We start from the raw sequence: 15684 nt of genomic DNA, 5'->3' as shown, positions 1-15684 counted from the left end.
CTCTTTAAGTCATCAACATATACTGGGTAATCTTTTACTGTTAAATACTTTTAGGGATGTTACAAGAACCCATACTTTGGTACCAAGTCGATGCCAAAGTTCTGAAAATGTGACGATACTTGTTTTTCTACAGTACTGCAGATAGGCTACCGTAGTTACCGGGGAGCTTGAGACTAACGGCGTCTAAAATCCGAAAGGACGCAGTAAACTCACTATCAACTCGTCCAGGGGACGCACCCAATTTTTTTTCCTGATAATGCTACATTAGCCGTGTTTCCATTCGCATTTTGAAGTATCGCATCAGAAAAGCTGATAGAAACGGCAAAATTCGATAAAACTTCTTCAATTGTGGGAAAAACGTTTTTATGCTCACTTGAGGTGTTAGTTGATGCGCTAAATGGGCTATGGAAACGACTTTGCCAAATAAACTCTGATGTAGCGAACATTTAACTCACGACTGATCAGCTGTTTCCGCTGTCGGCATCTTCTCGGATATTCCCATAACCTACGAATGCTTGTCTTCCGTCTCCGGACAACATGAAACACGGCCATTACTAGCTGACATGAAAGATCAATTAAACAATTGGCCAATTGAAACAAATTCCTGAAGAGCTCTCAATAGATGGTTAGTAGATGGTTAAACGGCCAAGCCGACTTGTTTTGTTTCCGGTTCACGACCTCTACTTCTTCTTCTACTCTATTTACTGGCAGATTACAGCCATGCAGCCTATAGAGCCAACTTCTGACCAAACTACGCTGTAGCCAACAAGCCAGGTTTATTCACTCCAAACCAGTTGATGGAAGCGCGCCTAATTCACATTTCTTTTTTGCAACATTTCAAAAGTTTGCTTATAATTCACTTGACAATTGAATGGAAACACAGCTAATGTGAACAACAAATCCGTGTTGAAATCGGCAGGAGGAGAGCTAGTTAATGTTAACGGAGATTACATTGAGTTTCCTTATGATGCGAACTCTACTCAGTAAAAATGAGGCAAAAAAAAAGAAAAAGGCAAAGGTAAATTATAACGTTATCATGATGTGTTCAAATGTAATCTTGTAAAATGTAGTTATTGGCAAGAAACCTGAATAAATACAGTCATATGATGTTTTCACAGCAATATAAAATAGATAATAGAGAGGAAATTATGACCAGCTCTAAGTGTTTTTTTTTTTTTTTTTACACCGTGGTATTGAATTGGGTATCGAGAATCGTGGAAATTCACTGGTATTGGTATCACCTACTAAATTTCTGGTATCGTGACTTCCCTAAATAATGTCCTTTACTGTTAAATACTGTTATTGTTATTTTAAATGTATCTGCATGATCAACCAAAGGATTTATTTCCCCTTTACTAAAACCGTAAAATCCATAATTGACCATGATTACAATCAAAATCTTAAATCTCTAACTACATATTTTTATCTCACAATGTAAACAATAACTGCTTGAGTCCCCGTGGTTTGATTCCCAGCCCTGCAAACAAATGCTGACTTCAGAGGAATGCAAAAAAAGCAGAAACAAAATGGCTAAAAGAACAAGATGTGACATTGAATTAAAGCCAAAGTATTGCTCTGCATCGTACTGAACAACGAGTAAATCAGATCAGGAAGCGGACGCGTGATGAGGTAATGCGGCGACCCAGGTGATGGATGACATGTTGATGTACGAATAAAATGAATGAAAGGATAAAAGGGTGGGTGAATGGACGAGCTCTCTTACCCGTGGAGGAGGGCTGGGCCCGGAGTAAGTATGAGTCATCTGGGTGGGGCTCCAGGTGGGAGTGGGTGGAGTTTTTCTCAAGCAGGGGCACCTGGCATTCCCTGATCGGCGGAGACGGGCCAGGGGAGGGGTGGTGGGGGGCGGACGAGGAGGACGGGAGGGACGGAGGGAGCAGGGAGGAGGAAGAGGTTGGAGGGAGTGGGCGACCTGGAGGATGGAGGGGAAAAAGAAAGAGAGAGGGAGGGGGAGAAGGAGGGAGGGGGGGCGTTAGACAAAACAGATGGCAATGACTGACAGTGATACAGGGGCCGGTTCAGAGGCAGGTTCACTGAGATACCTGGATCATCCCTAAAAGTGTCCATTCACCCAAATTACAGAAAACATATTGTCCTTATACCTTTGGTATCTGTAGCTATGCAGATAGTTTTGTTTTTATTTCTCTAGCTTAAAAGATAACTGTATCTATCCCAATAAATTGAAAGTGAATGGGAAGGAATGGAACTTCAGTGTTGACAGTTCTTGTGAAAACTGTTGACAGGGTGTTGTGTGGAGTATCCAGAGTAACTGGGACATTGTTTCTGGAAAAAAAAACCCAATTCTGTTCAGTTTTAGTGCTGTGACTAAAAAACAATGTGGCATTGCTGAAATGGCAGACTGATACCACAAAACTAAATAAAACTAAAACTATATGCATGCTGGGATGAAACTGAGAAAATGTTGTAATTTGGGTGAATCAACCCTTAAAAACCTGGAGCATGGATTGATGTAAAACCACCTGCTGCAGGTTGCACTAAACAAATTTATCCAGTTATCTCAGAAGTGAATTTGCTTCTTGGAACAGGCCCCTGGTCAAAGCAATGTAAAGCAGCTTGGATACAAACACAGAAGCTTGCTGAGGCCGGAGAGACTCAATATAGAGATGAATTCACACAAAAAGCCCGCAGGTTCCCGACAAAGAGATTTTAAAGGCGCTGCGGACACTTCAGCTCAGTCCCAATACGGAAGTTATGCTCACTTTAGCTTAGTTTAAACTCATTTTCCGCGAAAACGACATAAAAAAATTAACTTTACTACAATTGTCATATACATACAGGTATATTCATAAAAATTTGAGTTCTGCATTTAACCCATCCTAAGCATTTAGGAGTGGTGGGCCACTGTAAAGTGCCTGGGGAGCAACTTGGGGTTCAGCGTCTCGCTCTTCAACATGCAGACAGTAGGAGAGACAAACCACCAACCTTGTGGTTAAAAGACAACCTGCTCCACCCACTGAGCTACACCCCAAAAAAAACAAAAACTAATATTGGGACATTCATTTTTATTTCATCCATACAACCTGCAAGAAAAAAATATTTGCAGGTAGGCATGGGTTGATATGAATATTTCATGTCGCGATTATGCTGGCCAAAAATACTTGTGCTTTCTGATATCATCCTGATAATCATCAAAATATGCTTAAAACTCTTAAAATGGCATTAAGACATACTGGAATGACTTTAAATTACATTTTGTTAAGAAAAAAATATTTTTATTGCACAACAGGTAGGACAAACTACATCCTTTTTTGTGAAAAACTATCTTAAATAAGGTAACCATAAATCATAAGGTCCCCCTGCATAAATAAAAGATAAATAAATTAGTGACATTGTGTGTCTTTCTTACATGATAATTCCTGTTTGTTTAAATCAGGCTCTATTTTTCCACTTCTCTACCATGATAGTGAGCTAGACAGATTTTCCAAGTCACGATTATCCCGATAAAGGAAATACACCACGATCGACTGAGTGTTTTTTATCGCAATCTGCGATAAAATCCTATATCGTCCCATCCCCATTTGCAGCAGTGAGATATTGTCCTGCATCTACAGTATCTTACCACTGTATAAATTAAAATGAGCCTATGTAACTTTTGCTGAACAGCGGCTACTGTAGCCACAAGTGACTATTATGAGAGTATACTGAATTGTAAAATATAGTGCAACATTAGCACAAGTAGATAAGATTCATAAAGTTGGTGAACTGACTCATTCAAGTCAACAGCAATATCTATCCTAAGTTTTCTATCCTAACATTATACTGGTCATAGCACACCAAATGAATCATTAATACTCCTGAGTGTATTGAATTGAAGCGAGAGTGCTAATTTGCTTATGAATTCAACTTTTCATTTGCAAATTTCTTCTTCCAAATTTGTTTTGCTTTACAAACAGTAGGATCAGATTTTTTTTCGTGACGGCCTACATGATCCATTGTACGATTGTCCTCTACATGGGGGAGACAAAAGAAAGTTAACAGCCAAGTCTTTAAATAGTGGGAGCCATGGGACGCGTGGACACAATCAGGCTGTCCCATCCACCAGAGAGAGAAGAGAGGGATGGAGAGAATTCGCTCTACTCTCCAAAGGTTTGGAATCAAGGACAAAGACAAATCTAATAAATTCTATTTAGAGACGGCTCAAAATATAGAATAATTATGTCTGCCATATTTGCAGCTCAATCAATCAACAATATGATAAGAATGAGGCCACCGAGTCCAGCCAATCCACCCAAGGACTCAGGTTATTACAACTGCTAATTAGAAAGTCAACCGAAGACGCTTTGTCGCGCTGATAATCACTTATTTTCTCCTTATTCCACATTCAAAATGATAGCCTTGGGCGCCAGCGATGTCTTTTCAAACAACTTTACAAATAAATCTTAGAAATGCCTTTACCTTCACCTTCCAAAGTTATTTCAAGTAGGGGAGGCGAAGAACAAAATAGGCTAGCTCGTCACTAGTTTTACAAAGTTCATGCATTCTTTCTTTCGCTACTGAAAACTTCACCAGGAAAATGGAGAAGTTACAATGCACGGCCTTTTCAGTAAGCCGCTTCTTCTTTCATCACACTTTTCTTTTTCTACAGAACAAAAAGAGGCAGGAACAGAGGAGGAGAAAAGAAAGAAAAGCCGTGAGACCTTGAAGAAAGAGACGAGATAGCTGAACATTCATCACCATCACGCTGTTTCTTCTTCTCCTTTTCTTACTGACAGTTCTTCGGAATACAGATGTGGTGTGATTGTAATTTGACAGCATTCACCTTCCCATCACGGAGTATTGATAGAATCAAAACGTGTAAAGGCCCGTGATAGATGGGGAGCTTTTTTTTTAGGCGGCAGTGCAATATTGCTTGCATCAGGGAAAACCGTACCTGGGCGACGGAGGGATGGAGGGGGGGGTTAATGCAGACATCATTTAAGAAACAAAGTGGTTGGACGTAGTTGTTGGCCAGCTTGCCCATCTATGCTGCCTCAAACTGAAGCTGCGCATTAATCACGGAAAATACACGTTTGAGTCCAGGTGCCACTGCGGCTTTCTAGAGATCTATTTGATGGAAATGGAGGCAGAGTGATGTCTCTGTCCTGCCGTCCAAACTGCTCCAGCTTAGAGCTTTGCGTCATGGAAACCAGAGCTAGGATCGATCTACAGCCCCACGTTAACTACACCCCAGAGAGATGCCAGCCCCGTCTTCTGTTTAGGTATGTGTGTGTGTGTGTGTGTGTGTCCAGTCAATCTCATCAGCGCAAACAGAGAAAAATGGATAAACAATGGCAAAGCAAACAGTGTGGCCGACGGGAGGGAAAAAGGAGAGGGACGGGCGAGAGACGGATGGATGGAGAGGGAGGGCAGACGACGAGGTCATGGGGGTAACCAGGGGAATGAGAGAGAAATGAATGGAGGGTGGAGAAAACAGGACGGTCCAGAAGCTATGAGCTGACAAAAACTTATTGGCAATAAAAAAAGAAAAAGCAATAGAGGAGGGTAATTAGGAGTGGAGGAGGCAATAAGAGGGGACAGAGCAGCGGAAGATGGAGGACAGAGACAAAAGTAATGAAGAGGTAAAGAGGGAATCAGCCACGGACACCGGAAAAAAAAAGAAAAAGCGATTGATCCAAATGAATCGATCACTCACTTCAATTGATGGCGAGCAGCTATTTGCATATTTCACAAGACCTGTAATGAGGCTACTAGTGACAACAGGCGATGAAAAATGTCCGTGTGTGTAGCCGCACACCTTTAAGATTGTTTTATTGTACACAACTACGTGTGTGTACGAGCCCGTTACTTGTAAGGTTACGTGCACGCCGGTGTGGTTATTAATATTTTAAATCACTTTAATTACAAAAAAGGAAAAATTGCACGAGTTGGCCAAAAGCAATTAAGGGAACTTTAATCTCCTTAGCAATTATGCTGTGGGGCATCCTTAACTCAGTCATTTCTGTCCGCTACATTTCTAGAAAGGTCAGTGGAAATTGCTTTGTGTTATTAGAACAAAGACTTAGCGATGAGCTCCACGTGGGCTTCTCTTGACGATTTGCGTTCCGTCGCCATCCTTCAGCCGCCTCCCCGGCCATCTGCATACATCTCTCGATCCGTCTCTCGCTCTCCGAATCTGCGGTTCTCTCGCAAAGTGTTGATTAGTGTGAAAAATAAGTGTATCACGGGGGGGAAAAAAGAAAACCAGGCATCTAAAGACTGTGGCACTGTATTAAAGGCATTAGCGGTGTCCCTTGATGATTTCATTACAGTGTAAAAAAGAAACATGATCATCATTAGTTTGTTGTGCGAGCACCAGGCTTTGACTTGCTTGTATGAGTCATATGTATGCCTGTTGCTGCGCTACTGTGTGCCTCCATTGAATCATCTCAATATGAGCTCTGTATAATCTATTGTTTTTCCGCAAAGCCGTGCTTTACTGTGCGAGGGCATTATACATCCGACGTAATTCTTCTTGTTGACTGTTCAACGACTTCTCTTCTCGTCCTTGTCTCTATTTCTGTCCCCTCCCTCTCTCCCTGCCTCGCTCCGTCCATCCGTCCACCCATCTGGCTGAGGTGAGGAGTGGTAGGCCGAGGAGAGTGGAGTGGAGCGAGGGATGGAGCGACAGCTGGAGCCCAGTCAGACAAGGAGAGACAAATTACCCCTCTAACGAGAGCCATTCATCATCTCTTCATCTCTCCCCTTCTTTCATCCCTCTCTTCCTCCACACCTCTACGTGAAATACTGCGCACCTGGATAGCAAAAAACACACACAGATCTACCTCGCGACTTGATGTTGTTCTCGTTTAGTCGCTACTCATGTGGCTCATGCTGCTAAGTCAATCAGCATGCGCTTCTATTAGAAAATAACGAAGAGAAGAGAGTGTGTGTGTGTTTGTGTGTGTGTGTGTGTGTGTGTGTGTGTGGGGGGGGCCAACAAGATAAGGGAGACGTGAAATGATTGAATGAGCGGTGCGCGGGGAAGAGAAGGAGGAAAAAGAAACGGCACACCCATGCTGGCACATGCAGAGACTCATTACCACGGCTGCTGTCAGCACAGATGTTGGACTGAGGGGGAGCTGTCAGTCAGTGTGTGTGTGTGCAAGTATGCGCAAATGCGAGTGTGTGCGTATGCGCGATAGTGTCTGACAGTGATCTGAGGGCTATTTAGTGATGACAGCTGCTGACACAATGGGCCCTTTTCTCTATTTATCTATACAGTGCAGTCTGTCTCCTCCATCTCGTCTCTCTTCCTGTTCCCCCTCCCTCCCTTTTTTATTATCAAACCCTCGCCTCCCCTTTCCTCTTATTCATCCCTTTCTAATAATTCACATTAAGCTCAAAATGCGACAAGATGCACACTTGTTGTGTGTGTGTGTGAGCAACAAATGGATGTCGCAGTCTATCCAGGAATGGTCTGAGTTCATCCGCTGCATACCTAGAATGCGTTCTCCCCCCCCCTTTACATTTCTTTCCTTTCGTAATGAGGGCCACACTGCAGAGAATGACTGATAAAAATGAGTAAAGAGGGAAAGGGAGAGATGAGAAGATGATTCAACAGACGTGTTTTAATTAGTAAAGTTGGGCTTTCACAGCCTAAAGAGATGATTGTATCACTGGCTCCTTCTTTGATGTGTAACAGTGTCTGGGTTCTTCTCTGGCCTATAGCGCTCCTCGTCTCGCGCTTCGTTCCTCTCTTTCATCACGCCTGCATCATCACTCCATCATCCCACATATATGGGGGCCCTTTTCCTCAAATAGGCAGATCCTCCACACACACACGCACACACACACACAGCCTGCAGCTGAAGACGGCTGGGAAGAAGGTGCCATCCACATTCGCAGCGTCACATTATTTTATTCTGCATTATAGTACGGGTGTACGGAAATATTGAAAATATAGTATGGCGATATTATGTTTCGTGATACTCTATCAGTTCTCAAAAACACTTGATTTTTCATTAATAGTTTACATGCAAAGATTAACTCGGGCAATACTTTATTTCACTTGCAAAGATATGAGCTCCTTCAGTGTATGTGGCCTCTCAAAGTAGTGCTATGATGCTGGATGTTACAGGGATTGTGATAAATGTAAATGCATATCCCACTGTTCTGATTGCATAACAAAGTACACTTTTAAACTCAGATTTTATGCATTATGATGGTGTGTTCTTTATACTATGACAGTTTTCTTAAATTAGTTTTAAAAAATCACAATATATCTCCTTGCTTAGAGTGTCGCAATATATTGAATCGTAACCCCTTTATCATGATACGTATTGTATCGCCAGATTTTTACCAATAAACAGCCCTACATTTATAGCATTTCTGGATATTCTTTTTTTTCTATTCCTTCCAGGATTATAATTTTGGCTCATCATTTGAAATACTTACAGATTTCTGCTGTGGCAGATCTGTTAAGAATGATTTTCACCAAAATTTTCTGCTCACCCGATATTAATGTTTTCTGATGCAAGAAGACCCCGTTTGCCATAGTGACCGTAGTTCTTTGTCTGACGTTCCCCCACAGCCCTGTAGTGCAAAACCCTAAGTGTTTGCACTACCAACTTGTATTTGTATTATTATAATCCAATATTTGGCCAAAATTTTAATTAGTGAAAAAAAAACAGATCAGTATCACGTTATAACGTGAAATGTTTACCGTTATAACAAGGTGTTTTTCACATTATAACAAGACATTTTCACGTTATTACGACAAACAAACTTATTACGTTATAACAAAAACTTTTCTTGTTATAATAATACACTATTTATCTTGTAATAATGTGAAACATTTCATGTTAAAACGTGACAACTTAAAAGTTTTACGTTATAACAAGATAAATAGTATATTGTTATAACAAGAAAAGTTTTTTGTTATAACGTGATAAGTTTGTATGTCATAATAACATGAAAATATCTTGTAATAATGTGGAAACATCTTGTTATAACAATAAAGTTTTCACGTTATAACGTGATACTGAAATGTTTTTTTTCCCGTGGTGTGGCAGCAATACGGTTTCGTAAAATTCCCCCACACGTTTCTTCAAATCAAGCCTTATACTTGTGAGCCCTCAGATGATTGACTTATCAAATATGGAAATCTGCAGCCAGCTCAACAGGATGTTGCATAAATAAAATACTCTGAAACAGAATTTCTTTGAAAAGGAAAAAAAAAAAAAATACATGTGCAGAGTACAGAGATGAAAAGATGAAGGCAGAACTCCTCGAAAGACCTTCGCCTTGTTCCATCTGTGTGAGGCCATTCAAAGGAAGTAATAGGTTCTGATGATTAATCACCTCTTAACAATATCCTTTGACCCTCGTGTGACGTGAAGTGCATGCTGAGAGAATAATGGAGGCCCGGCGTATTGTAATATCAACAGAACTTTTGTAAAGAAAGGCAAAAAGATGATGATTTGATTGACAGTCCCATCTGAACATCTAGAACATTCACAAGGACATGATTATTCTAAGGTGTAAGACGGTAGGTGCTGCACTGATAGAAATCTGCTGCATGAATCCTAACAGATCATCTGTGAGTTATTCCAACATGTGGTTCAGAAGGTCGTTCCTCACTCCTCTCCTCACTCAAGTGCCTGCTTTTTTTTTTTATTTGGAGAATAGGAGAGACGAGGACAGACACAAGCTGACTCTGAGCGATACACTCGACCTTTTGACCCAAACGCACAAACACAGCCCAGCTCCTATCTGCATCTGCTAATTGAAACATTGCTCCCTGTTGCTGCTGGAAGTGTGTGTGTGTGTGTGTGTGTGTGTGTGTGTGTCCGTGCCTATACATAGCATTAGGATGCTGCAGCACACCCGTGCTGTCCATTGTCAGAGATGTCCACTGCGTAACTTGGGGCAACCATGGAGGCTGCATTACCATATAAATTACATCCATGTTGCTGCCGCTGTTGTGGATTGATGGTATTGTTATGGATTCTACGCATCGGACCCTCATTGAAAACAATCAAAATGAATAGCCTCCTCCTCCCACATAAATGCACACACACGCATGGTGGCACATACACTCGCTCATAACTGCACGCACACACATATACGAGCATGAAAACACACACAAACAGGACCAGACCCTTAACCCCAGGTGCAGAGAGATAGACACCCATCCTTTCAGCCTTCCGTTACCTTTGAACATGCTCTGTAACGGTTGGGAAGAGTAGATCAGCAAAGGGGGAAATATCCATCTATGTGTGTGTGTGAGTAATGTGCAAAATCTGTGACATTACATATGTCTTTTTGCTGCTACTGCTGTGTTCAATAAACTGCCCTACCAAGGCCTATTTGTGAATCAATTTGATGGCAGGAGAAAAAAAAACTAATTTTAAATTTGAGGGCAAAAAAAACACAATAAATCAGTACCAACATAATAACATATAAGAGGTATAAAATATAATAATGGACCATACAAAATTAAGTCATTTCTTGCCACAGAATAGATGCTGGAGTCTAAACAGAAATGCCACCCAATTATTTCCAAATTTGTTATTCAAATTATAGAAACAAACAGTGACAGCGACTGCACTATGACGAACAATCTCTTAATAAATTTAATTGCTGGGCGAAAGCAATTTTTCACATTAAATCCAAGCGTTTCACATAGTTGGGAGTCGATTTTACGATACCAGCGAGGCTGTTTCCATATTTTCTCACTTGAGAGAAGGGTTCAGAGCGAAATATGGACAAGCTCTTTGATGACTGGAGATAGCACTTGGTCTTGGCACTTAGCGAAGACACTAACAAAACAACAGAAAAACCTGCTCGCAGCTTTGGAAAGACCCTCTTAGATTTATATTGTATTTGGAGGGAGCAATATCTGTGTGTTTGTTATCTCGACTGGAGAGAAAAGCTTTTAGATGTTGCGGGGTGAAACGCCGGGAAGAGCTTTTCCTCCAATCTGCTGCGCTGCCGAATCATTCGCAGCAAGTTTATTTACATGAGAACAAATTTCGAACTTCAGATAACATGTTGTGGACATGAATTGGGAGAGGATTGTAGTGGAGGACGAGGTCCTAAAGCGCAAATTAGATTTCACATTTTCCCCTGCTTGTTATGTGAAAAAGGTGAGTTACAGTTGGATTTAAGTAAAAAAGAAAAACAGCTTTGATTTAGTAATTAAAGTTCAGTAAAAGATCAAGACAAGACAGCCCAACTGTTCCAGAAAAAAGATCAAGGTAAGGATTAGGAAAGAAATTTCATGTAGAAAACATCTTCACTAATTAGCACTTAAATGTGAGTCATCGAAGCTTAAATTAAACGATGACACGTATTCACAACACCCTAAATTTGCACTCTGATAGCTCCAGCTACTGCCTGGTCACATTCATGTCTCCTTTCATTAGTGGACGCCTTTACTTTCACTTGCAAACTGTATTTGCATTTTAAGATGGGGCTCATTTCATGGAATTTTGGGAGCAAAAACAAAACTACATTACCCACAATCACCCAGCATCTCCAAGAACAGCAGTCATCAAGAATCCAATGCATACGGAATTACGAAAAGAGGCGTGAAAAACATGTGCAGGCGCACAAGAGCACACGGAAATACACATCCAACAGCATAGGAATGCAGTGCACACACACTTTCGCACATGCACAGGTGCCTGCACACATACCTATTCAACATAGCGGGGCTCCGCTGAACCAACCGGTAATTGCTGCGGTTGCTATGACAATCTAGTTCCGTAAAAAGCACAAAAAAAGAACAGAAAACATCTGAAAAACAAAGAGGCAAAAAAGTAAAGAAAAGAAAAGAAAGATTTGAAAGAGGGAGGAAGAGCCCTCAGAGGAAGAGGAGATGGTAAGCGATCTGGATTTGTTTGGCGCACGGATCTGCCGGTTTGCGACCTTGTGTAGTCGGAGATAGCGTGGTGCATTGTAATCTTATGAATAAACTTGATTTCAATTACATTATGTGTGCGTGTGTGACAGCGAGCTTGTGAGGCTGAGTCAGCAGCGTCTCCTTTGACGATTAGCAAACACATGCGTGCACACACACGTGGTGTGTTTAGAGCCAGCGGATAATGACTGTACGCGGCCTGTTGCTGAGAAACCTCTCCTCTCTTTGATGTTCTGCAGCCGCTATTTATAGCAACAGCTGAAAAAAAGGATGGAGAGCTGAAAAACAGAGTACACAGCCACATTGTATTCCCTCTAACTAGCTTACTGTTGAGCATCTCTCTCTCTCTCTCTCCCTCTCTCTCTCTCTCTCTCTCTCTCTGTCAAGGTGAACAGGCTGGAGTCTCCACACTCGGGGCCAAATTTGCTGAGCCTTTTGCGCCTCGGTTCGGACGCGTTCTGCGCCTCAGAGATGTGTGCATTCTTCATCAAACAGACAAAGCAGCATGAAGCTGCAGTCTTGCTGTCACAGCTTGTGTGCCTTTTGCTTTTGTGCACAAATAGTAAACAGAACAACAGCAAAATAACAAACATATCATAACAGATACAATAACTTTAGTTGATTCTACTGGATTTTACAAAAGGTTCTTTCACTTTGTGAGGGCCGTCGTTACAGGGATAATTCTTACCGGTGTTCATTTTGGCAGCTATTTTAGATTTAGTTTTAAGACGAAAATGCCATCACATTTTAGACATTTTTATCCTTCATAGTTTTAGTCACTCAGAAGTCATTAGTCAAAATGTTTTCTCTTAGTTTTGTCAGCTATTTTCTTTATTTAATGGTAGTCCTGTTTAGTCATCAGATTATATTAAACATTTCTGTTGTTTTAATCAAACCTATTTCACAGAAAATTGTATCTTATCATTCATTATCTGATGAAAAACAGAGGTTGAATGATTAAGAATACAGCTTTGCAGTTAGTCCTCCTGACTGCGCTCATTAGTGATGCCGGTTCAGTTGCACCCACTGGTCCGTTATGAGAGCCAATCCACTCAACATGTAAAAATTAGGGCTGTCAATTGAATAATATATTTAATTTAGATTAATCGCATGATTGTCCATGATTAATCGCAATTAATTGCAAATTAATCACACATTTTGTATCTGTTCACAATGTACCTTAAGGTTAGATATGTCAAGTATTTAATTCTCTTTATCAACATGGGAGTGGGCAAATATTTTTGCTTTATACAAATGTAATGTATATAATTATTATTGGAAATCAATTAACGACACAAAACAATGACAAATATTGTCCAGAAACCCTCACAGGTACTGCATTTAGCATAAAAAATATGCTTAAATCATAACATGGCAAACTCAAGCCCAACAGGCAACAACAGCTGTCAGTGTGCTGACTTGACTATAACTGCACGTGATTATCATAAAGTGGGCATGTCAGTAAAGGGGAGACTCGTGGGAACCCATTGAATCCATTTTCATTCTCATATCTTACGCCAAAATTTAGCATAAATTTGTACTGTTATTTATCCTCCTTTGCGACAAGCTACTATGACATGGTTGGTACCAATTGGTTCCTTAGGTTCTGTAGTTTCATATGATGACAGTATCTTCACTCTAGCTTTAACACTGAGCCTGCTACAACCTCCGAAAGACTGATTTTGTTCATGTGTTAAAGAAATTTGTGGAATTAAAACGATTTTGCGTTAATACGTTATTATCGTGGAAAGTGACAAAAATAAAAAGAGATTTTGGTAAAGTTCTTATTTTCTAATCTACATTTTAGTCTTGTCTTCTTTTGTCAACGATATTGCATTTTTGATATCTTCACCGTTAGTGTTTAATGACATCTCGTCATTACCTCGTCTTAGTCATGGAACAAAAGGTCGTTGACGAACATATTTCCTCATAGTTTTCGTTATTCTCACTTTCAAACAAAACTGGTTGTAGCAAAGAAAAGAAAAGTTAATCAACAAGTATTATATAGAAGTTCTAATGGCAACAGATAAAGTGTGAAGGGGAGCTGCAGTGAGTTTATTTAGGGACAAAACAATGTTATCTCAGAAAGAACAGAGTAAGAATGAACACAAAATGTGGCTCTGTTATAACACCAAACATTGGGCAGAGTATGATCATTAAATATGAGCAACCTTTTGTTGAAGTATCCACATTATGGTGGCTTGTTATCTTTTTTAAAGCAATCTTTTTAATCCAAATCTGTTATTTTCCTCAAACGCTGGTTTAATTACTGCCTTACTTTTACAAACCTTTTTAGAAATAGGTCATTATTACAATTTGATCATAATAGACGCCCAATTTATTTCCCCAGTTAGAGTTTAATTGTGGGCTTAGTTAATAGAACTGACATTTTGAGTATTACAAAATTTTGGGATCTCAGACAAATCCTGCTGCTGAGCTGCACCTTTTGAGCTCTTCATCACGCTCAGGAGGCCGTCCCAAACGCTGATTGCATTATTAGCTGCCGCCTCACTAAATCAGATGTTAATTACTTGCAGATTTGCGAGCTCAAACGGAATGAAAGGTGTAAACGCAAACTTCCTTTTCATAGATGTAACATCAAATCTGGCCAACTATCTCCCTCCCTCCCTCCCAGTGAGGATGTGTTTGTGTTTGTGCAGAGAGGAGAGTGGAGGGAAGCGATTGGAGATTACCATGCATGTCTAGGCTCTTTGAAGTAGCTGCTGCATTGGTCATGGATGGCTGAGTGGATGTGTGTGTGTGTGTGTGTGTGTGGACATGTTTGTGTGTGTGTGACGCGGATAGGTTGAGTCACAAACCTCTGAGGCTTGCTTCAGCAGAATAGTTGTCAGATGCAGTTTGTGTGTTGATGCACACAAAAACCCTGCACCTGCATCTCTCCATATATTACATGTATAAGACTATATGCTATCTATCCATCTATCCATCCATCTATATCCATCCATCCATCTTTTCCTGCAAGAACACGCAATCATCACACAGCCTTACAATTAGCACAGCTTGCATCAGCTGACATCAGCTGACTCAGAGGAATAAGGAAGTCCCCATGATGATGGACTTCACACGCGGCGGTGCATCTAGGTGTACGCCTGAGTGTGTATTTCGGAGAGCTTGTTTGTGTGCCCGCTTCGCACAAACACTCTCTCGCAAACGTGATGCAACTCTCCAAGGCACCACCTGCAAAAAACCCATTCAGCTCATAAACAGTTGTGCCCAGCCAAGCAAGATGCAAAAAAAGACTTTACTATGCACTGGAGGAGGACAGACCGGCCCAGTCAAAATGTTCAACACCGGGCTATTAGTCCCGTCTCACCCCCCGTCTCACCCCCCTCGCTATGAAGCACAGACCTCGGAGACAAATAAGAAATGCTAATCTTTGTAGGACGAAGCCAAGTCAGTCGGTTTAAGCTGAGAGCGTCGAATGAGATTTTTAATTACTGCATGACCTGGGGTATATTAGCGCATATTAATGAGGATCATTAACCTAGAGGTAACTAAGACCCCTCCTCCTTAACTACAACTGATAGCACCTCTGCCGTCTGACACTAAACTATCATGTGTGTTTTTAGAGAAATGATCCACAGATGGCTTATTCCATCCTTTTTTAATAACGTCCTTGGTATAAGTAAATAACTGTGAGTGAGGAATTATACAGCTGAAAGCTTGAACTCTGTGTTGGGTTCGTTGCAGATGAAGGATAGCAGGGAGCAGGCACTGTGAAAGAAAGAACGTTCATTTGGTCTTTTTTATGTGGACAAAAAAATCATTTTCAATGGGCAACG

The 15684-nt window shown here is 40.9% G+C and overlaps 1 protein-coding gene across 13 annotated transcripts in view; it reads right to left on the bottom strand.

Moving 5' to 3' along the window:
* Positions 1-15684, bottom strand: part of tenm2 (teneurin transmembrane protein 2) — a 246709-nt gene that overhangs the window by 71436 nt on the left and 159589 nt on the right. For 9 of the 13 annotated variants that reach the window (XM_037779451.1, XM_037779450.1, XM_037779452.1 and 6 more), the window contains one exon: positions 1724-1930. The exons of the other annotated variants lie outside the window; for them this stretch is intronic. In XM_037779451.1, the coding sequence (XP_037635379.1) occupies positions 1724-1930 (207 nt within the window). The remainder of the gene's footprint in view (positions 1-1723; positions 1931-15684) is intronic. 13 annotated transcript variants of the gene reach the window in all.

The sequence above is a fragment of the Sebastes umbrosus genome, chromosome 9 (assembly GCF_015220745.1).
Source record: "Sebastes umbrosus isolate fSebUmb1 chromosome 9, fSebUmb1.pri, whole genome shotgun sequence".
Classification (NCBI taxonomy): Eukaryota; Metazoa; Chordata; class Actinopteri; order Perciformes; family Sebastidae; genus Sebastes; species Sebastes umbrosus.
The sequence above is the reverse complement of the archived record's forward strand: the minus strand, read 5'-3'. Positions and strand labels throughout refer to the sequence as shown.